Raw genomic sequence first — 24,193 nt, 5'->3', positions numbered from 1 at the left:
TTCTCACACACAATGTTACCTTAAATGGGACCTATCATGCAAAATGCACTTTTGTACGTCTTTTATACATGAATATGTGTCCCACATATTCATGTATAATGTGTTCCAGGGAACTCACCAAGTGTCAGAAAACACAACCCTCTCTATTTTCCTCCATACCCAAATCTCTAAAAACGGGGCTGCAACGGATCTGATGAAAACTGATCCAGATTTGAACACGTTACTGACGTCAGGACGGTGGCGCTACGGCTATTGGGCCAACTCTCCACCTATCAGGGGAATGTGGGGTTGGGTCACGGCCGGCCATTGCCGCTCGAAAGCGCTGGAGATGCTGTAGTACAGGGGTACTCAAACTTTTTTATTAAAGGTCCAGTTGTGAACTTTATACAAGGTCACTGGTCCGGATCAATGCCAGTAAAGTCCGTCCGTCCGTCCGTCCGTCCGTCCCCCGAGCGGAGAAACGAAACTGAAATTAAGAATGGGTGTTTCATGTTGTCGTTGCTGTGGACCTTCTTAATCTACCTTCTTTGGGGGACCCCTTCTGGTCCAAGCACTTGCCTGCCTTGCCTGCCTTGCCTGTCGGTAAACGGCGCCCGTGTATACACACACACATTCAATACATACATACAGTATGGTGGCTTGAACTAGTGGGAGAGATGGCACTGTTTGTCTGTAGTCAATGCTTTGAACCTCTGCAAAAAAGGCATTAGAAGCATTAGAAAGTCAAGGTAAACTTGTTGTTAACTTGCGGTCTGCTATGCGTGTCACGCTCGCACACACAAGTAAATATATATGCACGTTCATTCTCACAACGCGTCAGACACAAGACGCGCGTACATGATGATGTACATTAATTTATCAGAATCAGAATTTTTTTTTTTTTTTTTTTAATAATTTTTTTTTTTTTTTATAATGGGACACAGGGTTCGGTCCGGATTGATTTGCAGTTCGGTCCGGATCCGGACCTTGGTCCGGAGTTTGAGAAGCCCTGCTGTAGTACATATGCCAGGCCTGTAAGTGGCGCTGTAGTCTGCCACAAAAGCAGCGAAGAAGACTTCCCGCGCATGGTTGCCATGGTTGCCCTTCTGTTTATTTTCCGCTGTGGCTCTTTTTCTCCCTCCCCGAGGCAAGCGTTTGCTCCTGCTGCTGTAATTCAATGCAATCCCTCCCCGTCGAGGCAAGCACTGTAATTCTCTCCGGTTAGTCCACCAGCAGATGACAAACACCCACCTCTCCGCCTCTTCCAAGGAACGAGGGGACCGTGCGGCAGAGTTTCAGTTAGGTTTTTTTTTCGCCGGTCAAGATGTCCGTTAAAGTTTAAATCTTCCGGACAAAATTAGAAAAGTGCCAGTCAAAGGTCTTCTTTGTTATTTATTGAGCTTTAAAACAAATGAATAACGACTCTATATAATAATATAATAAAACACGGAGGACGGAGATCTCCCCCCTCTTCTGACAGCCCAGCAGCTGTTCAGAGCACGCTCCCCTCTCCTGCAGGGAGGCGTGGTCAGCTGCAGCTCACAGAATCAGCCCCCTGCAAAAACAGTGCTGGAAAGAGCAAATGGAGCGAAATGAGGCATGGCTAAAATGCAGGATCTGTTTGGTATTTTATATACTTTATATAGGTATGGCCCTACAATATATTGTTCAAATATAGCATGATAGGTGTCCTTTAATTTAAGTGGTTGCCCTCTTGTGGAACAAATTCATGTTTCAAGTATTGTATACTTATACTTTCCTATTTATTCGTAATTCAAATGTACTAAAAACAGGGTAACACTTTACAATAAAGGTACACAAAATGTGCTTAGTTACTGAGTAGTGAATAAGGAACGACTAGATAGTTAATGGCAGTTAATGAGGAGTTCCTGAGTGACTGCGATTGAAGAACTGATGGTTAGTTACAATAGACAACTCTTCAGTCTCCCCCTCCCCTCAGGTTAAGAGTCTGGGTGTCATCCTCGACAGCACACTTTCATTCAAATCTCACATCAGTAATATCACTCGGTCTGCCTATTTCCATCTACGCAACATCAACCGCCTCCGCCCGTCCCTTAACCCGAAGACCACCGCCATTCTTGTACACACCCTGGTCACTTTCCGCATACTGCAACTCCCTTCTATTTGGTCTCCCTCTCAAATCCATCCACAGACTTCAACTGGTTCAGAACTCTGCCGCCCGCATCATCACCAGAACCCCCTCCATTAACCACATCACTCCTGTTCTTCAGCAACTTCACTGGCTCCCCGTCAAATCCTGTATCGTTTTTAAGATTCTGCTCCTCGCCTTTAAGGCCATCCATAACCTCACTCTGCTGTACCTCTCCGACCTCCTGCACATCAACACACCCATCCGCACACTCAGGTCTTCTGCTTCCCTCAACCTCACTGCACCCCCCTTCCGTTTAACCACCATGGGTATAGAGTGGCGAAGTCCCTCCCCTTCCGGTGGACCTCCATGGGACCTTATTTCGGAAAAATTATGTATTGAAGTCAATGGAGAGAGAAAGATTATCTTTCGATCCCGTTTGAATTGTGCCACGAATTACACATATGATGTTTGTCAATTTAAAAGATAATTTTGCAAGTCAAAAAAAAAAAAAAGTGTCGTAAAACTGTGAAGTAACACATTTGTTTGTGTGAAACGCTCAATGAACTACATCTCTGGTCAACAACACACGTCACCAAGATGGCCGTCACTACTGTCTTGTCAACAAAACGATTGACTATCCTCACTATCACCACAATGAAACACGTCCTGAAGAATGTCATGCAAAGCTGCCTGCCTGCCTTCCTTTGATTCTCTCTGAACTGCCTGGTCGTTTTAATGTTTAATGTCAACCATTTGTGCAGATAGCATGAAGTAGAGAAGATCGCCGATGCTAACGTTAGCGTTAGCATTTCTCCCCCGGGCTTAAATGGTGTATTATAGAATGATCACACCGGTGACAGTACTATTCAAAGGGTTCACGAAATATGACTACTACTCTTACTGTTTAACATTTTGGGTTACTTAATGTTACTTCATAAGGCTAATAAAAATGACAAGGCTGTAATGCTAACTAGCGTGCTAGCTACTAGCTAGGTAGCTAACTTGATCAAGCCACTCCTGGTCCTTTCATCAGACGGGAAGCAAAAGAACGAGCAAGACCCATTGCTGGTATAATAACAACCTGGTACTAAGCGGCATCTTGTTAAAGTTATCTTATCTTAGCCAGCGCCATATAGATAGATTATATCTATATTGCGCTGATCTTAGGTATCTGAATGGTGGAGGAAAACAATTGTGACATCACTTACGCGACTCTGGGATTTGTAGTCTTTCTAGTTACGTATTTTTCATAGTCTTATATTTCAACAGTTTTACGACAAACTGTGACTTTTTTTACATGGAAATTATTTTTTAAGATTGACAAACATCATATGTGTAATTCATGGCACAATTCAAACGGGATCGAAAGATAAGTTTTCTCTCCCCATTGACTTCAATGCATAATTTTTCCGAAATAAGGTCCCATTACCCGGAAGTAGGTGGGCGTGACTTCGCCACTCTAAAGAGCCTTCAGCCGCTCTGCACCCCGCCTCTGGAACTCCCTCCCACCTGACATCCGCAATACTGACTCTCTCCCCATTTTCAAATCACGTCTCAAAACATATCTCTTCACACTCGCATATCCACCATGATCATTATCCATCACACATCCTCTGTTTTATTTATTTAATTTGTTATATACTGCATTGTCTTGTTTATGTTTATTATGCTGGTGTTATGTATTGTGTATCTTGTTTTTTGTGTGTTTGTACGGCGACCTTGAGAGCCTTGAAAGGCGCCTATATAAAAGAAATGAATTATTATTATTATTAACTGATGCAGTTAGTCACTTCTTTAATGTTTGTTCTTTCTGATGTAAAGTCAAGGTTGTAACTGTTTGCAGTAAAGTCATGGAGCGCTGAACTGTTCCTTTGAATCTTTTGAATTTTGATACATGATATAATTACTTTTCTTTCAAATTTGAAGGAGGGTGAGCAAGCATCTTGAGGAACATTCATCATTAACTCCTCCAAAAAATATAGTTTTTTCAATAATAAATGAATATGTGAATCATAACAGTGATTGACAGCTGATAGGAATAATATGATTGTTAATAGTATCATATTCATTCAGACAAACATCGATGAGACAGTTAATTAATGTACTTATTGCAGCAGTCTGATTTGGTACCCCTGCTGGTCTAAGAGTTAAACAAACTCATTCAGTTATTGTTCAGTTAAAATTCATTAAATTATGTCTGCCACCTTATATATTTATATAAGGCTTTACTGATGTGCCACAATAATGTCACCTATGTTATTGAACTAAAATATTAATATTGTGGCTTTCCAAGTTAACATTGATTGATATGACTGCGATTAAATCAGCATACTTCTGCCAGGGGATGCCACCCCTCAAAATCTCCTGCCACCCTCATGAATATTTGTCTAGATCCGCCCCTGTTACCACTGCAGTCCGTCGACGTTTGAGTGTTTCTCCAGTTTCATCCTCTTTTTGCAGAGTTTGCATATTTACATTTTTCTTTGAAGCCATTCAATCATGTTTTTTTTTTTTTTTTTAAAGTCTGTCTTCCGTCAATAAGGCTGAGTACTTTCGTGTGCAGTGTCATGATAACCTAAAACCATAGGTTGCGTTCGAATACTCCAAAAAAACAGCTCCTAAGTTCTATCCCTATCGTCTATTCCTTGACCTCGGAGTGAAACGTCATGGGGTTAAGGGATAGTGGATAGGAGAATTCAAAAGGATTTAGGAGAAGAGACTGCGGTACTTAGAGAATCCGACTGCACTTTCACTATCCGACGTGTTTATGATGCGCCAGCGGACGTCATAAATGTGCGTCTGCTGCTGTGGGGAAACTATGGAAACTACAGTTTTCTATACAGCGGACTACAACATGGATGTTTAATAAGAACGAGGGACTACTGTAAACTCATCTAGAGACTCTGCACCGTGCTCTGATGCTGTTGTTTTATGCTTTATGAACGGGGACAACAGAGAAACATATTCTTCATGACCAAAGTTGGAATTGAAATAAAAAAGGAAAGTGAAACTTATGCTCGTCACCCTCTCCCTCCGGTCCACATTAATACAAATGATCCCAATACGTATGATTGTATGAAAAGATCTTAAAATCAATACAAATGTATTTATTATAACGGTTAGTCCTTAACATCTATCACTGTGTATATCACCATTCAAACATCTTTTAAAAGTTGAACAAACCCCACACAGCTCAGTAAAGACTGAAATGTTGACTTTATTTGATCATTTCAGTCAAAACTAACGTTCATATTTCTCTTTTTGATTATAATACTGATGAACGTTCAAAACAAAGCACTTTGGCAACTTACCACATACGTTTTAAAATGCTTAATAAGCACCGTAACTTTCATGATATCATTTCTCGTTCATAATCGGTTGTTTCCGTGAACGGCCGACTGTTGTGTGACGGCAAATGCTGCGGCCGCAAGGCATTGTGGGGCAGCATTTTCTCCTCTCCTTTCGGTTAGGGAGGTCCAGTGGTTCCTAGGCTAAAGGAGGTTATAAAGGAAGTTTGAAACCTCCTTTCCTTTTAATTTAGAGAATTCGAACGGCACTTATCATGGCTGCCACTGAGGGACTTCCGGGTCATTTCACTCCGTTAGGAAGGTTCCTAAGCTAAATGGACTATTCGAATGCAACCATAGACTCACACCCAGCGTAGTTCAAGATACTGCCGCTGGGCCAGACCGGACGTGGAAGCGCAGCGAACTCCGCGGAGCTCCCTAGTACCCTGATCGTCATTTCTTGTTCACACGATTCACACCAATAGTTTTGATGTTTTTAATCAGGTATTTCATCTTCCTTGTTAAATTGACAAAGCACAGCTTCTGTATCTTCACTGATATACAATTAAAATATGAAAACCGTAATAAAGTGTTAATACGCTGCAAATCGGGATCCGGCTGAAGCACTACGCAAGACACGCCCCTTCATAGCATTCAAGTGCTACGATTGGCCATGAGTCTGTAACGTGCATCTCGGCTAGTGACCGTGACACGTGAGTTCAACCTCTACACGCTTGGAACACAAAATGGAGACGAGAAGAAGCAAACGCAAGAAGATCGCGCCCCCCAGGCGTTTTTTGTCAGAATGTAAGTACATGAGTTGAAATAATTTATTTATTTGAAAAATTAGTAACACTGCTTCGCGAAATCATCTCAATTGACACATGTATTACACTTTTGTTTCTGTGCTTGTTAGCAAAATTAGTCACTAAGGGATTGCTGGCTATCTGATTTGAGGTTGCTAGCTAAACCATAAGGACCCACCGTGACACAGGTGTTACATGACATTTAAATGTTCTGGAAAGTTCCTTATACAGCTTTTAGACTTGTTTTTATCTCATGAAGTCCCTAAGTGACACACCCTGAACAGTCTGGTGGGTCATGGTCCAGGTCATGTGACTTTGTGTTCCCATTCCAAGATGTCCATGTGCCAGGCTAACACATGTGACAGAACTAGCTACATTTCAGAAGCTTGTTTTTTGTTGCTAAAGGTACAATTCAAGCCATTTAAGAATTAAAATGCTTACATAACATGTCCTTTGTTACATTTAACCTGTTAACATTTCTTGATCAAATTGATATGAAACAAATGAGATAAATATCGCTGTGACACTGTCACATCGGGACATTAACCTTAAACATATGTCACAATTAGAAATATGATTATGATCTGCTCAGTTAATTTAGTTGATTCAATTATATTTAGTTAATATATTCTTTATTCTTCAATTCAAAGAATGTTCAAACTAATTTAAACCAAAAAATCATCCTCATTAACTAAGTTATAAATAAGAGTTACTTTACCATTAAAGCCCAATGTGACATTGTCAGAAATGTGGTCTATTAGTCTAAATTATGTTCCCCTTAATTTTCCCAAAAGTAGAAATGGGTCCGGGTTCTTATGGGTTAAATTAGTTAAATTGTCAAATTAACTCTGAAATATGTCAATTACGAAGGTTTAACCTTTTATCTTAACTCTTAAATAAGTAAATGACATTAGGGCGTTAGAAACGAAAGTATTTTATTTTAACACAGCTTTGGGCGATATGTGATGAAAATATAGTTAAACAGGACATTCATGAAAATTGAAATGATTGGTTTAGAACCATTAAATCTACATCTGTGGATAAATTGTTTGGAAATGATAATCAGATAGTTATACATAATTTCCATTTTTTTGTCCTGAATAAAAATTCCAAATGTAATGTCATTATATTCTAACATGCATGCAAGAGTGCCTTTTCAGATATCCAGTTTTGAAAGAGTTCCCATAAAGTTATAGTATAGCTGCAAACAAATAAAAATAAAAATATATGAATCAGAAAACACATACAAATAAAAATAAAAATATATGAGTCAGAAAACACATACTTCCGTATAGTAATGCTAGCCCTACATCAACAACTTTCTGTGCTCCATAATGTTACAGCGGCTAAAGATTCGGCTGGCCAGCCTGAGTTGGAACAGCCCAGCACCCACCCTGTGGGAGAGGAAACGGGTAAGTGTTTGCTTTAAAATGTTAAGCATACTTTAAGGATCCACTGCGTATCAGATGGTGTACCATTACAAAGGAATAGTTGCTTAGCAGATACCAGTAAAAACCGTAGTTTATAAGGAAATTATGAAGAGGAACAAATTAAATGATTTGAAAATGATATCTATGTAGGTGCTGACGCTGTTGGCGGTTCTAGTGTTAACAGACATTTAAATTAAATATGTGTAATGGCAAATGCCATATGATTTTCTTACCTGGAATTCTGCCTTTTTGAACAGACTTTTTGATTGAGTCCTAGCTATATTGTCTGCAGTTCTAGGGTTAATATGAATCTAATATGATTGTCATCGGTCTAAATTAGATTTCAAATGATTAACTGTGTATGTAATGAAGATCATAGTGTGGGTTAAATCCATTTTCATAACCACTGTCTTTTAACTGATTTAAATGCGGAAACTGGGCTTATTCATCAGAATTTCGTATGACTTGACTTGACTTGCTTGACCTGAGCAATGACTTGACTTGACTTGCTTGACTCTCACCACAGTGACTTGGGACTTGCTTGATACTTGTAGGTCAAGACTTGAGACTTGCTCATGACTTGCACATGTAGGACTTACTCCCACCTCTGTTGATTACCCTGAACGTATAATTCAACTGAAAAAATAAATTAAATAAATGATACATTTAAATAAATAATATCAAAAATAATAAATACCAATAAACAAGATCAACAAATATTTTGGAGCGCACTTCCACAAGCTACTAAACATATACAAATATGATAAATAAAAATAAATTAGACTAAAATTAATTAGATCAAATATGTTGTAGTGCACTGTCACAACCTAGCAAAGCAAAATAATCGATTATGTTGTTTCGTAATTGCGATTAAAATATGATTAATTGCACAGCCCACACACACACACACACACAAGCACACAGAGACACACACACACACACACACACACACTTTTTGTCTAACACGCTAACACAGTTCTGTACTGTTATGCTATTATGTTCAGTCATTGTTCTTATGTTGAACATGAATACATTTATGGGACGTATTTCTTCTTTCATAGCAATTTTCCTTCATACTTTCTTGCCGTGAAATAGGTCTTAAATTCTATTCAAAGTGGTCTTAAAAAGTCTTAAATTTGAGTTGGCGAAACCTGCAGGAACCCTGTAAGTAAATGACATTAGGGCGTTAGAAACGAAAGTATTTTATTTTAACACAGCTTTGGGCGATATGTGATGAAAATATAGTTAAACAGGACATTCATGAAAATTGAAATGATTGGTTTAGAACCATTAAATCTACATCTGTGGATAAATTGTTTGGAAATGATAATCAGATAGTTATACATAATTTCCATTTTTTTGTCCTGAATAAAAATTCCAAATGTAATGTCATTATATTCTAACATGCATGCAAGAGTGCCTTTTCAGATATCCAGTTTTGAAAGAGTTCCCATAAAGTTATAGTATAGCTGCAAACAAATAAAAATAAAAATATATGAATCAGAAAACACATACTTCTGTATAGTAATGCTAGCCCTACATCAACAACTCTTTCTGTGCTCCATAATGTTACAGCGGCTAAAGATTCGGCTGGCCAGCCTGAGTTGGAACAGCCCAGCTCGCACCCTGTGGGAGAGGAAACGGGTAAGTGTTTGCTTTAAAATGTTAAGCATACTTTAAGGATCCACTCAGTATCAGATGGTGTACCATTACAAAGGAATAGTTGCTTAGCAGATACCAGTAAAAACCGACTTTTCTATGTAAACGTATAGTGGATTAAAGATGTCACATGCACAAAGTGAAGCCCCTTGTTATCTCCTGTGTTGAGGAGATTCTTCCACTGTGCTTTGCCATACATTTGTTGGTGGTAGAGGTCAGGGTGGGCAGATAGTGGTTTGGCCGACAGGCAGGTTTGTTTTTGTCTAACATGCTGCTGCTAAACCGCCTTCACTGTGTTTACCTTCAGAATCATTAGAAAGGCTAACGAGCGACCGCAGGCTGATGTGTTTTAACCACACACACCTCTACACACACACACGATTTAAACGCAGACTTTTCTTCCTCCATGTTTCGTTGTTATTGTTTCACTGAGCGGACCCGCACATTTTTTTCAAACGCTCCCTTTTTTGGTCCATCTGCAGCGGTAATAGGTTTTGTGCGCTGTGATGATTCGGCTGTACCTTTAGTAATGAATATTAAATGTTGTGAGGAAATCTTTCCACTAATAATTCCAATAAGTAATCCAAAATGTATTCACTTCAGGTTTACGAAAGTAACTGTAATCAGATTACTCGTTTTTCAAATGTAACGCGAGCTGAATACAGTTACTTGATTTTTGTATTCTGATTATGTAACGCCGTTACATGTATTCCGTTACAACCCAACCCTGTATATATATATATATATATTATCTTGCACCATACACTAGAACAAGAAAAGATTACATAACGAAAATGTAAACGCTTGTGCAAATGTACTAGAGCCCATTTCACTTCTGTGTGGTTGAGTGCATATTAAAAGTTGAAGTTATTTTTTGCGATTACTTGTGAAGTCAGAATCAATGATCTTACAGTTGCCTTGAAGTGAATATAGTACTATTTTGTAATGTATTATCATAGGTTTTGCAGTGTTTAAATGCAGTTGCAAGTCCCAATATAGAATCCAACAGTCTCTGTTAAATGTGATCAATGACATGTCTGCAACTTTACGACAAGACAGGCGGTCCTAGATCTGTAATTTTGACATTTTATTGTACATTTTTTGAAAACACTAAGCAAAGGCATGGAACCACAATCTGCCTATACATACTATTTGTGGAATAACTACAGAAAAGAGAATGTTATATTTTTGCCGTTTTTGTCATTACAGATTGTTCTGCAGCTCCCACAGCCATAGCAGCTCTGAAGCACAGAAACAATAATGCCTTGAAAATTAGGCTAGATGCTGCAAACGACAAAATAGTATCTTTAGAAAGTGAAAGGGACTTTCTCTGGAAACAGCTGGCTAAGGGTGAGCAAATCAATAATGATTAAATAATGATTTATTGGCATCTGATGGCTTTAGAGAAAGAAAACAAAAACAGGCACATACACCAAGCCCTACAACATTTCTCATCACAGTCCATGAGGCCATACATGCTTGCAGATGACTAGTTGCATCAGCAATTCAGTCATTTCACTGCAAACATATCATGACAAGCATATAGGACGGACACCACCAAATGGTTGGGTGGAGCTTGACAGAACAGGCTACAGCTCACTTCTCTCACTTATCAACAGACAGTGGAGGGTTGGATTGAGAGGGAAAGAACAGTCACTTGTTAAAATATGTTGAGTTTGTTTGTTAGGGGGCAAACTTGTAACAGGCATATCACATGCCCCGTTTGACCTAGAGTCATGAAAATGATCTCACATATTCCATAAATCATAAAGAACAAATTGTCTCAGTTACCTAAAATTTCAAGTCACGATATTTTTCACTATTTCAAATTTAGTGTAAACACTAGGAATTTTCACCGATGTGCGTGAAACTCTAAACACACAATCTAAGGTTTAAAGATTTTTGTAAATGTTCTGACCCTTAGTGGTAACAATAGTTATGTTCTAATCCTCTTGTTTGTTTCAGTTTTGGCCCTTGCGAAAAAGGTCCTAGACTGCTCTTCATCCTCCACCTCCTCATCCTCCTCCAGTTCCTCCTCCAGTTCCTCCCGCTCCTCATCCTCTTCATCAGAGAGGGGGAAGAAGAGGAAGAGGAAGAACAGCAAGAATGCAAAGAGAAGTACGTTGACAGACTGACCATTGCTCAGTGTAGAAGGAACAGCTAGTGAACAGGGCTAACCTGCATTAGCAGGTGCTGTCAGACTTTGTGTTCATACTGAAAACACTAAACTCAAACGGATTTGCTCATGCACTTAAATTACATTTAACTTAATTTGTGGGGGAGTGTCGCTACATGCCTTAGCTTGTTATCATCAAGGGGATCATTAAGGGAAAGAATGCAGTCTGGTGGTGAAGTACAGTTGTACAATTTATTTTACAGCTCAATAAATACTTTTAGTATGCATTAACTCTTTAATTTCAACAAATATTCAAGTTAGGGTTGGGCGATGTGTAACTGGACATTGACGATGTCCGCTGCGGCAGTGCTTGATCAGCTCCCGGGCCACAGCTCAAACTAAACTCTGCGCTTCATTTACCAATGCTTTTAATTTATTTCTGCTTTAATACGTGTTACAATAAAGGAGTCAGCGGTTTAACTATTATACATCGACCTGAGCTTATCCTCTCACTTTATGGCTGTTTAAAGTAATGTGAGTACCGCAGTTAACTGTTCCGAAACGGAAACTCTACCCGATCTTGTGGGGAAGGGAGGGGAGGGGCGCCTTTTAACTCATGATGTGATGATGGTCAGGTATCCAACGGCGATGGCTGTCATACATGGCTGATGCACGATGACATTGTCCATCAGCCCAACCCTAACTAGAGTAAAGTTTAGCCAGCCCAGCATCATCTTCTGGTTGTTTTCGTGTTTTTAAGTGTATTATTACATTTACAGGCTTCTGTAGATCAGATTTTTCACTTTTGTCTTGTGCAGGATACGTAGGAGAAGGGAAAAGAGGTGTCATTCGTGCTATGTACTCCGAGCAGCCTCACCCTGGGTTCTGCCAACACATTCTCACTTCCAACTCGGCCTATGTTGACTTTATGTCAGGGTCCCTGTCGTCACTTTCCAACGCAAGGGGGGGCCCTTTAGCGTCGAGTTTCAACTATCAGGGAGTCCCATTGACTTGCATAGAGCTCCCTGAACGTTGGTAATAGACGAGTTGGGATCGCGGCGAAATGCTCTCCGCAGATCCATTCTCACAGCGTTTATCAACCTTTTTCTAACTCAATATCAAGTCAAACGTATTGTTTTTACTTCTTTATTTTAATTGAATAATGTCGGACTTTTGTTGCCGTCAGTTATGTAGGGGCTCAGAATACTGGAATCTGTATTGTTTCATCGTTTTTTCCTTCTGATTTTGTATTATTTTCTAAACCACACATTGTTATTTACTCAACAATAAGACACAATTATCCTTGTGTTTATTTATTTGTTTGATTGTATAATGTCGGACTTTTGGAGTCCGTCAGGACCGAGGGTCGGAGCAGCTCATTCGAACACAGGAAGCTGTATTTTCAAAATAAGAGTTAATTTTAATATTATGTTTGATAATATTATTTTTATTAACTAGACCACTGGGTCATGTTAAGACCATCTTTTCTGTCGGTTTGGTGTTACAAATATAAAAACAATATATGTGTGGATAACAAAATACATCCATCATAAACTAAACTGGAAACAGCAATATATTTGATTGTGTTAACACTGTAAACCTGAGTGCTTTAACCGCCTAGTGGTAAACACCACTGCATATTTACAACTGTTGCACATGCTGCTGTAACGGAAAAATGTCCTACTTGGGATCAATAAAGTATATCTTATCTTAAGATGATCAATGGCTACTGCCATATTTGCAAAATGTGCCTCTGAACCTTGACAAGTGCATGTTTCAAGGCTTATCAATTAACAACAGGAGGGGTCACAGACATAAGACCAGCTGTTAAAGGAGAGGTGTCATGGCCATTTCCACTGATCATAATTCCATTGTTGAGGTATACTAGAATAGATGTATACTGTGCATTTTTCCAAACTCACATTGGTTTCTCATACAGCATCTCTGTAAACTACGTGTATTCACTGAATTTCACTCTCTGCCTTTAACGGCTCGTTGTAGCTCCAAAAGCTCCAGCCCCCACCCTCCCTGTGAGCACAGTGTGCTCTGATTGGTCGGGACGTTGTGAATCGCGCTGAGCTCCGTGGAGGTGTTGTTTCCTTGTTTAAGATACACTGCCAAACTCATCCTGAGCACACACAAACTCACAGCCGAAGTAAAAACAATAAGTGTGGCTTGATATTGAGTAAGAAAAAGGTTGATAAACGCTGTGAGAATGGGTCTGCAGAGAGATCAAATCCAGTTTTGGACAGTCTGCCGTGGTTCCATCCCATTTCAAAGTGCTGTTCGACGCTCGGCGTAACCCTCGGCGCACACTCAAACATCCAATCACAGAGCTTGAGGACTAATCACGGGGTTTGTCCATAGACTGTCAAGCAAAGCAGAGAGAATACTTACTTCCGCGTGTAAAATTCTCTAAGGCAACTACTATGAGCTGCTCCGGCCCTCAGTCCTGACGGACTCCAAAAGTCCGACATTATACAATCAAACAAATAAATAAACACAAGGATAATTGTGTCTTATTGTTGAGTAAATAACAATGTGTGGTTTAGAAAAGAATACAAAATTAGAAGGAAAAAACGATGAAACAATACAGATTTCAGTTTTCTGAGCCCCTACTCTCCCCCTAACTGACGGCAACATAGGCCGAGTTGGGAGTGAGAATGTGTTGGTTCTGCAGCCATTTTTGCTCAACGGACGCTGGGATTTTTGAGTAGGAGGTACCTGGTGTTAAGGCCCCGATATTGAAAACACAGCATTGTTTTTTGCGTTCAAAATGAAAAACAGGCTTTAATAGAAATGTAACATTAAAGAACACTAAAGGGACTTTCACATAGGACACGCAGGTTCTAATCCATTCATTGTCTATGTTTTTGCTGGTGCTAGAGCTGGTCAGTGCTGCACTAAGGTTGAACAAGTTTTATCTTGAGCACAGCGCTCGGGGCCGTCACATCGCACGTCAAATAGTAAGGCGTCTTGAGACCCAGTTTGCCTCTCTTTCCGTGTCTCAAACCGGCGTCTTCATTTTTCATACGCTCGCCAAACCTTTGCTCTGCGCTCCATATAAGTAGGCCTATAATGATTCTATTTGTGATACTAAATATAGCCTATAATGTTAAACAGAACATGCTGTGATATCGCTGTGTTCAGAGCGACACCGACACCAGTGTTTCCAAACAACTCCATCTCTGTTGGTCTCTGCACGCTTACACTAACCTGCAGCGCCATCATTTTCTAAATAAACGGGGAGAGCAGCTTCTCCAAACTCTAAAAGGCTGCTGAGACATCGGATAAATGAGGATGCCAGGCTAAAACTTGGCAATATTGATGCGTTATAAATGAGAAACGGGGCAATGTCGATATAGCGTTACATCCACATTGTTCCGTTCAATTCTCACTGTGTGCAGTGACCTCACTCCCCCCAACCCTCCTGCGTGCTCACCGCCGTGCAATTGGATCGTCTTATCAGTTATCTCTATTAAACATGATTGGACGATCTAAAAGTAGAGCTGATTGCCCAAACCTAACTTCTGTATATAAAGGTACACACCCCAAACACAATACTAACATTTAAACATTACTTTGAGCAAAGCTACACGACTAGTAATAACTTTACACTACACCAATTCATTACACTATTTTGTATGTAAGGATTACACTACCACTATATAACACTAGTACAAGAATATTATCAATACTAATAAACGCATATCCAAACTGATTTCTGCACTACAGACATCATTAGTACTGTTGTTAAATATTTGTCTTTTTTTCTGTTTCAGTCCTGACCCCAGAAGAGGCCATAACCATGTTTTGGATGCTGTGAAAAAGGGGAAAAATAATAATGTTTTTTTGTTTCAACAGGCCATTTATTTTATTTCTTTAAAATATTGACGCTCTCTCTATTGATTTTTGATTTGCCCATAATTGAAGTGCAGAAGAGTGCAGCTTTTGGTTTTGTTTTATAAAAGTTTTTATTTTTTTGTAATGTTCCTAGTTAACAATATAATCATATATGACATTTTTCAAAACGTTAAAAAAGTTGTTTGAATAAAAATGTAAACTTCAGTGGCTGTAGATCCGTCATTGTCATCAACAGTGTTTATTTGTTTGTTAAACTGCTTAACTAATGGTGAGGAAATCACTAGTGGAGCCTCACAGCGGCGAAACCGTGCCGCGCCACACTAATTGCAGCGCATAGGTGTGCCGCATTTTCGTCTCAGTTGAGGCACCCTCCGCAAGATGAGGCCCCCTCCGCAAGGTGAGACTCCACGCAGTCTGCAGGGAGACACGGCCCTGGGGAGACACTAAAGGTGAATACAGTCAAATGTGTATCTAATAACGTCATCACAATCGCCACATTGATATACAAATTAGGCGTTAACTACACTAGTAATAAAGTACTATCTTGTTATCTCTTATCTTAATTAAAATGCGCTAATTAGCATGCAGTTACCAAGGCATTGCCGGTGAAAAGGATAAAACAAACAGAAAAACATATCACCTCACAACTTCCCCAGATAGTTACTTGCGTCAAGTCAGTATTTTCCCCTGAAATGTTATGTTTAAATGCAGATTAGCTTTAAATCTATAGATGAAAGACATGGTAGTAAAACGAACACCATTTATGTGTTTTTTGGAAGTTTTCTCTCCATTAGAGTGAAAGAAAACATGGAAGCAAAATAGACAAATGTACATTAAAAAATTATCTTTTTGCCTGTAATGTCCTTAAACAGTAACTTCATAATTTTGATTGTTGGCTGCTCATTTAATAACTATTAATTTTACTAGTTTGTTGTCTGCTCTTGTGCGTAGTGAATACTAGGCTATATTTAACTTTTTGTTTTACATTTTTTTTTTTTATATATATGATTATGGGAAGTGCCCTTTTTCTCATTTGAGCTCCCGCCCCCCAAAATGTCTGTGCACGTCCCTGAAGCACATGTTGTGTACCTTATTGTAAAGTGTTACCAACGTTTAAAGTCACAACAGTTTTCTCTGTTTTGCTCAAACATGTAACTTTTGATTATACAGTATATCCACTGTGAATGGAGGACACATCAGGATAAGAAAGGAAGGGGAAGGGAGAGGCTTTAAAAAGTATGGGGGCAACACTCAGTAAACATGATTTACACAGAGGAAAGGAAACCGTATCATAAAGTGGTCTGCCTAATCCCGAAGAAGAGCTATCGAGTTTGAAACAGAGGGAGGGTTGCAATTAAAAACAGCGGGGAGGTTTGAGTATGAATGAAATGAATATGTAGCAGTGCAAATGAAAGAGATTTGGGATAGAAACAGAGTTCAAGGCTGGTTTTGATGAAGTGATTAACTGACACAAAAGTTGAAATCTCTGGATTAAAAGTGGACGATGTTTTCCCACCAAGATCCCGTGAGAGCGTCTGAGAGTCTCTGCTTGGCTGTGTCTACATGTGTGTGTTTTTGTTGTCTTTTCGTTGAGTTTGTCCAGCACATTTGCAACCCAGAGTGGCCTGAAGGTGTGTTCTTTATGTGGCTGTGTGTTAGTGTGTTGTTTATGCTCTATTGCACTTGTGACTGTGTTTACTCTCCACACGTGGCTGTGTAAACATGTGAGCACATCCTGTTCATGTTAGCCACAGGGAGCTGTAAGAAGCCAGAGAGGAGACTCTGTTTTTGACTTTAGTTTGAAGAGTTCATGTCATTATCTGGAACCAAGAGCCATGTCTTCTCAGTCAATGACGGACCCTCATTAGATGTCCATTAAATGTGCTTTGCTCCCACACTCCTTTTGGCCGACTGTTATGTCATCCTGCTGTTTTAATAGGACTAATGTGTTTTATGAAGTCACAAGACAAGCAAGTGATAAAGGTTAGGCAGACAGACTACAGAGGCCATATTCTGGACATTAACACAGAAGCCCATGTTAACTACAAAAGGTAACTCTTGTCCAAAACACCATTAGTTTTTCATCAATGTTTTCAGCTATCTCGCCTTCTTTATCGTGATAACTAAACCTTTTCAGCTACCTTCGGCCATCCTTTACTTTTGTGAGATATATTTGAACATATGGTGAATATCAGCATCATCATTGCACTAAACACATCTAGTTAGGGTTTGGTATCCACACAATGGAAAAAAATATAATACAATAGTACAGAGTACTGACTAGAAACTGGAACCAGACAACATGTGCTTAAGGCAACCTGTCCCATGCAATACCCACTTACTTTCTAGTGTACTAAATGAACTTAACAAGCCTACTGCTAACTGCTACAGTTGCACAAAAAATGATGAGAACACGATTTGGAGGTTTAGATAGATACCCCCTGGGCAAACAAGAACTGTGTAAGGGTTAAGGTTAGCAAGAGAGTATAACATTAAATAGGTTAAGGTGCAGTCCAAGTAAACAGTTTGAAATGGTTTTATCTATTTATAAGGGTTGATTCTAATTAAGGTCAGGATTAAAGACACAGGGTCTGTGTATCTATAATGATGTCTCATTACTATTAGTTTCAGGTCCTTCTGATTCCCAGACAGCCTCAGTCTCTTGTTGTAACATGCTGGGGAGTCGGGGGAGGTGTGTGTGTGTGTGTGTGTGTGTGTGTGTGTGTGTGTGTGTGTGTGTGTGGTGTGTGTGTGTGTGTGTGTGTGGTGTGTGTGTGTGTGTGTGTGTGTGTGTGTGTGTGTGTGTGTGTGTGTGTGTGTGTGTGTGTGTGTGTGTGTGTGTGTGTGTGTGTGTGTGTGTGTGTGTGTGTGTGTGTGTGTGTCTTATATGTGAAGGGGGTGTGCTGGAGAAAAGAGGTCTGAACAAAGAAAGGGGGCAGTATAATTGGCTTCAGCTCTGCTAGACGACACAATGACACAGCCATTGATAATGGAATGAGTTCCTGGCAGCAGTAGACCAATGGCTGTGCAGGAGTCTGTTTTTCACAGCCTCTGATTGGCTGGCTGAGGGAGGCTGTCGGTCTCCAGGTAGCAAAATGAACCTTGGAGCATATCTGTCACCCCTCTGCCTTCTGGAGGAGGGAGGGAGGGAGTGTTAAATGTGGAAGAAAAGGTGTGATCTCTCTGGAGAGAAAGAAACAATTGATTTGCATGCACACATATTATCTTTTATATTCTGTATGTTGTGTCTCCTCTGCTACTCCCTCATCCCTTCTGCAACGCTTTCTTTTTCTTTTTCTCAGACCCAGAAGAGAGAGAGAAAGTGTGTGTGTGTGTGTTGCTGTGTGTGTGTGGCTGTGTGTGTGTCTGGCTGGCTGTTATTAGCATCCACATTGCCAGGGCTCTGAAATAAATGTGTTTCATTTGTCTTTAACTTGGCTGTACACTCCACAGCTTCTCTCAGTCTCCTTTTCTGAGAACTGTGGATTAAAGCCTTCACTTCATTTGTTTGGATTGGCCATTTCTCAACTTCCCTGCTGCTGCTGCAGGAGAGAAACACATGGCATTTAAACTCCAGAGAAACTGGGTTTGAGTGACTCCTGAAGAATCCCCAAAACAGCTTTACTGTTTTTGAATGATGATACCTTAATATGTGACTGCATATATATTTGAATGTGCTTCTGTGTTTTTGTGTGCTTATTTGCATCATTTTGCATTTGCCTGCAACTGAGGGCATGAATTCACACGCCTGCCTCTTAATGTGTAAATGTCTCTACCAGCACCGGTCATCATATCTTAATGGTATCTCCGTGATCACATTACTCGGCTGCTTGTATAACACTCCTTATGTGACACACAATTAGCAGATGATTAACATGGGCCAGAGAGTGTCAACCAATTGGCTGTGCCATCACAGCGCTGAGTGACATCTCCATCATCACAGCGCTGCCCTGAAGCACCGGGAGCACAGCGGAAAACACTGTCTGCCTGTCTGATGCATGAATTTGTGTCAGTCTGTCTGGTTATGTGTATCCATATACATTCCTATATGTTGAATTACTTCAATATATGATTTAGTTTATTCTTATACAGTATGTCCATGCACCCCTATGTCTGTCCTGCATCCTCTATTGTCTCTACTTCCTGCCATTCTCCAACCCTTTGTTTCTGATGATTACCCCATCCTACATCTGCCTGTCTTCTGATTTGTCTGCCTATTTGTCCTCGGTTTGTGTCTCATTTGTGTGTGTGTTCATCTGGAAGTGAAGCATGTCCTAAAATAAAACAATGTGATGTGTCTGCTGAGCAAACAGTCATCCTGTCCTGCAGATCAGCATGAACTTCTGTGTTTGGCATTGTGTTGTTGTGTGTGTGTGCATGTGGGTTTTGTGCGTGACAGATCTGAAGACATCCAACATAGAGAGACAACCTAAGCATTAAATCCCATTAAAAGGCAGATGGGGCTTTGTAAGGAGAATCAAGCATTATCTAAATCAGGCCCCTGTGTGGCTTTCTTTGAGGAAATAGTAAAAAATGTACACTTAAACATTTTATGTATAACCATCAAAGGTTCATTATCTTTTGCTTGCCTCCCTTTTCTCCTTTACCTTTCTCTTCTTCTCCTTCTCCTCAAACCATTGCCTTGCAAAGTGTTTCTTTGCAGTCCATCAGCATCAGGAAACAGTTAGAAACATCAGATCTGACATTTTATAACTCGTCTATATCTAATTCCCTGACATTTTTCAGGCATGTTGATCTCCTTCTGCCCACATTCACCATGAACCCCACAATCCGTTAACCACCTAAACACACATACATATGCACAAATCCCCCCCCCCCCAGAATCCACAATGTCATGGCTCATCCCAGCGGATCATGGTCTCTCTCTGGGGATGGATTTCTCCCCTAAATATGAGAGCTTTAGAGAGAGGAGGGTCTGTCTTCTCTGCAGGCTGTGCTGAAGGCGGATGCAAACTGAATATCAATAAGCAACAAGGGGGTCACAGCCCCATGCATGGACACAGTGCTCTCTCTCTCTCTCTCTCTCTCTCTCTCTCTCTCTCTCTCTCTCTCTCTCTCTCTCTCTCTCTCTCTCTCTCTCTCTCTCTCTCTACCACCAGGGCAGAGTCCTCACATGTATAGGTGCCTTGTTAGTTGCTAAAATAGACAAATACTCTTGTGGAGGTGCGGAAATCAGTAGCAGTACAGACATAGTGGAAACAACGGACCTGTCACACAGCTTCTAGTGACAGGATGCATATCTATATCCATGTTTAGTGTTGTAATCTTACACTCCTGTGTGAGCCATGCTTCATAATGTTGTTGATGGTCGTGACAATGTGTTAATGTGACCAAAGCTGACTGACCTGGGTGTCATTGTGACTATGTGTTCAGGGTTGAACTTCAATACATACAGTCGGATCTTTCTGTCTCCACCAATTACTGAAACGGTAAAAAAAGAAAGACACTAAGCCATTTAAAACAAGATCATGGATCCTGGAGCTGTTTGTGTTGGGTATTTTGAGCAACAAAGATGATCTGTGATACTGAGTGTTTGTGGTTTATAGATAAAGACAGTAATCACTTTGGCTCCTTCAGTTGCTTTGTTGTTTGGTTTGAACCACGAGTTCTCGCAGGGACTTTAAAAGAAGGATAAAAGGTCTTTATTGATGAGACAAAACTGGCACAAATTGTGTTGGTGCATCAGACAGTGACTGATAACACTGATGTGAAGACGTGAAAGTGATGATGGTTTCCACGTGGGACCCCTGAGGCTGTTGTGTCCGTCTCCATCAGTCAGGCTCTAATCACAAGGGTCTGAGCCCCTGACCCATTTCATGAGATCATCCGTTCTTGTTTACTGTGTGTTTATGTGTCCATGTGAACACACACGACCACGTGGGTGTGTTTAGATTCACTTATATATATAAAAGGTATATTTTCCTTTTATTATGGAAGGATAGAAATTAAGAGAGTTTATTGTGTGTGTGTGTCTTTAAGTGTGTCTGTTCTTCCCTCCTGTCCCCTATCTGTCCATACACATTGATGGAGGTAGAGCAGTTGTCAGTCAATTGACCTACATTAGCTGAGCCTGCAGCAGGGACATTTCCTCTGGGGGCAATACATTTCTGGGTGTGGTCTATGTGTGTGTGTGTATGAGATTGTGCGTGCATGCATGTCTACATTTGGGTGCGTGTGTCCTATATAAGGTATAACCCAATCTCAAAAGGGTAAATGTGGGGTCAAGATAACAGGCCCACATCCACAGTGACATTTAGAAGTGAAACAAAGCAGATATTAACAGAAAGAGACATTTAAACTTCACAACATGCTTTAGTTCATAATCCTCAAGATGAAGATGAGTTTTAATTGTTGATAAATCTGAGAAATAATTATTTCAAGTACCTTTTTTATGATTCTAAGTTTGGGGTGATTATATTGTTCAGAAAGTAAATTTCTTTCAAATAAACTAATGGTTAATGTTATTTATCTTGCAAAAATGACCAACATGTTTGGGGTCCAGCTTCTCAGATATGCTGCTTTTCCTTTTTATATTTTATAGATTCTTGTTCTGACAAAAGAAGGAGATTTTTTTTATCATTTGCTAAGATCCTGTATAGACTAAATACTATATTGATTGAGAGAAAAAAAAACATAATAATAAAGAAAATATTTCACAGTTGCAGCCCTGTTAATGTTAGGGGAAGATGTTTCAGCTCTTTCTGTAAATAGACATGAGCTCTGAAGAAAGGAGTCAAAATGTGTTTAGGGGAGAGACTGCAGGGTGATGATGAGGTTGGCACGCAGTGGGAATGTCTGGTGCCAGTGCACATATTTCATTATCTATAAAGGGCTTAATTAAACTCTAGATTTCCCAAACACTCAAACTCATTTGCTGGATAGCTGTAGATATCTGTTATATTTGTTATGTGCGATAATAAACTGCTGAGGGTGAAAAACAAACTATCACTGCCAACCCCCAAAAATACCCCACAATGCAAAGCACCTATTAGAGGCAATGACATCACCCCTTTCCTCCTGGTAACCATGGTTACACTTACCTCCTGCTGGCAAAAATCAGCACCCATACGACTTCCCTTGATTTTTTCTTTTTTTCCTCGTGGCTGTCTCGTCTGCTTTCCTCTCGTCTGTCTGCTCTAACAGGCTTTGTCTCCTCTCTCATGTCTCTTCTCTTCCTTCATCTCTCCCCCTTTATATATCTTTTATTTTTCTCTATGCATCCCCTTCTCTTTCCCCTATACTCCCCGCCTATTCCCTGACGCTTTCTTTTTCTAACAACAGGCTTAATGTATTTTGCCTTCAAGCTTTGAGCATTTTTCTCCTCCTGCTAAACCTTAAAATGGAGGCAGAGGAAGGTAGAGAGTTAAAACAAAGACAAATGCAGAGGTGGAGATGTCCTGCATAAACAAAGGAAACACAGATGTGAACATGCTATAGCTGCAGCTGAAAAGGCAGTGCATCTTCAACAGAGGGCAACAACACAATGGATGTTACTCAGTCAGGCATAAAATGAGGATTGCAGCCGAGGCGATGAGAAGCAAAGATCAGGCCTGTAAACAAAGACTGAGCTGAGATAGGTTGACAGTCACAGCTGGACCGTGCAGGCAGAATGAGTCACTGCTCCATACTGATAACCTAAAGGACAGATGGGTCAAGTGCTGAATTCAAATCTATTCCAGAGCCATAGTTCTGCAGGAAGGAAGGGTAAAGTGCTGTGGCTTCCCGCTCAGGAAAGCTACATCCCAGAAGCACCCACTGTATAGAAGTACATGGGGATAGAGGGCAGTGCACTGCATTACAATCCATTTCGCAGACAGGCTGTGTGGGTGGGGGGTAAACGAGGAGTATTAAGAGCCATTGTGAAGCTGTATTATAGTAAGCAGCTTACAGTCCCTGTGCCCGGCTGCTTCTTTGCGTGGGGGGGAAGGAGATGGACAAAGAAGAGACACAGAGGAAGAGACCAGGAGAGGCATGAGTGGCAGGGAGGACTGGAGGACAGGGAGACTCGTCCTGGTGTCCTCCCATGTTCAGAGATGATTTACTTTTGTCTTTCTTTACATATAAAACAACCAAACCTGTTTCTTTGTTCTTGTGTCTTCTGCTTCTCTCTATTCAACATCAATTATTTGTAGTTGTTCTCTTCATCCACTAGTGATCTACTCCCTGTGATGCTGACATGTATCCCACTGTTGCTACATGTTACCAGGGAGGTGATCAGCGCTCTCTACCACCCAACTGATTCAGAGACGGGAGGGGAGGGGATGGGGGAAACGGATGGTGGAGGTTTCCATGGAAACTGGGAGTCTGTTGCTGGCCGACATCATCTGTTGTTGCCTGGCGCGGAGCGGGCACATGAATATTTGAGCTTTATGGACAGGGACAGACGAATGACACACACTGATCTCTGTATCTCCACCACCATCTTAGATGGAATATACAGAGGTCAATGAGGGGGAAGAGGAAGGAAGTGATGGAGGGATGAAGGAAAGGTGGGGTCACAAAAGGAGTCTGACAGACCTCCATTTTAACTAGGGCAGAGAGTGTCCTGGCTATCTGGGTTAGCAAAACATAAATGATCAAATGTATGTAGGAACAAAAATAAACCTTAAAAAAATTAAGAAATTAAAGAATTGTGACCAGGTGAAAGAGTATGTGTGCTGACAGACATGCAGAGTAGATGATGGCAGGGTGAGAACAAAGAGGAAGATGGAGGGAGGGCCTGTGACGTGCCATGAGAGCAGTAAATTAGGGCACTGGAGCTTGTTTTCCCTCTCTCCTGCAGTATTTCACACACACACACACACACACACACACACACACACACACACACAGAGACTCATGCAAACAAGATAGTCATGATTCATGCAGATTTTAGTGTGAGACTGTGAATTGACTTGGGAGGTTAATTGTGCACAGTC

At 40.5% G+C, this 24,193-nt stretch overlaps 1 protein-coding gene across 2 annotated transcripts; it reads left to right on the top strand.

Annotated features, from left to right (window-relative positions):
• Positions 1 to 6,049: 6,049 nt before the first annotated feature.
• LOC117485546 (corepressor interacting with RBPJ 1-like) lies at positions 6,050 to 15,433 on the top strand. Of its 2 annotated transcripts, XM_034134126.1 has the most exons (6): positions 6,050 to 6,186; positions 7,529 to 7,597; positions 9,191 to 9,259; positions 10,484 to 10,624; positions 11,240 to 11,392; positions 15,173 to 15,433. In XM_034134126.1, exons 1-6 carry the CDS (start codon positions 6,126 to 6,128, stop codon positions 15,214 to 15,216), a joined length of 537 nt encoding a protein of 178 aa, XP_033990017.1. In that variant the 5' UTR covers positions 6,050 to 6,125; the 3' UTR covers positions 15,217 to 15,433. The 2 variants fall into 2 exon arrangements, with proteins under 2 accessions (XP_033990017.1, XP_033990018.1); XM_034134127.1 differs by lacking the exon at positions 9,191 to 9,259.
• The last annotated feature ends 8,760 nt before the right edge of the window (positions 15,434 to 24,193 follow it).

The sequence above is a fragment of the Trematomus bernacchii genome, unplaced genomic scaffold (genome assembly GCF_902827165.1).
Source record: "Trematomus bernacchii unplaced genomic scaffold, fTreBer1.1, whole genome shotgun sequence".
Taxonomy (NCBI): domain Eukaryota; kingdom Metazoa; phylum Chordata; class Actinopteri; order Perciformes; family Nototheniidae; genus Trematomus; species Trematomus bernacchii.
Note: the sequence above shows the minus strand (reverse complement) of the source record. Positions and strands in the feature narration are given on the sequence as shown.

Coding starts and splice junctions, on each gene's coding strand:
- LOC117485546 (XM_034134126.1), top strand. CDS start 6,126: ATGGAGACGAGAAGAAGCAAACGCAAGAAGATCGCGCCCCCCAGGCGT. Junction 7,598..9,190: donor CCCTGTGGGAGAGGAAACGG/GTAAGTGTTTGC, acceptor ATAATGTTACAG/CGGCTAAAGATTCGGCTGGC. Junction 9,260..10,483: donor CCCTGTGGGAGAGGAAACGG/GTAAGTGTTTGC, acceptor TTGTCATTACAG/ATTGTTCTGCAGCTCCCACA.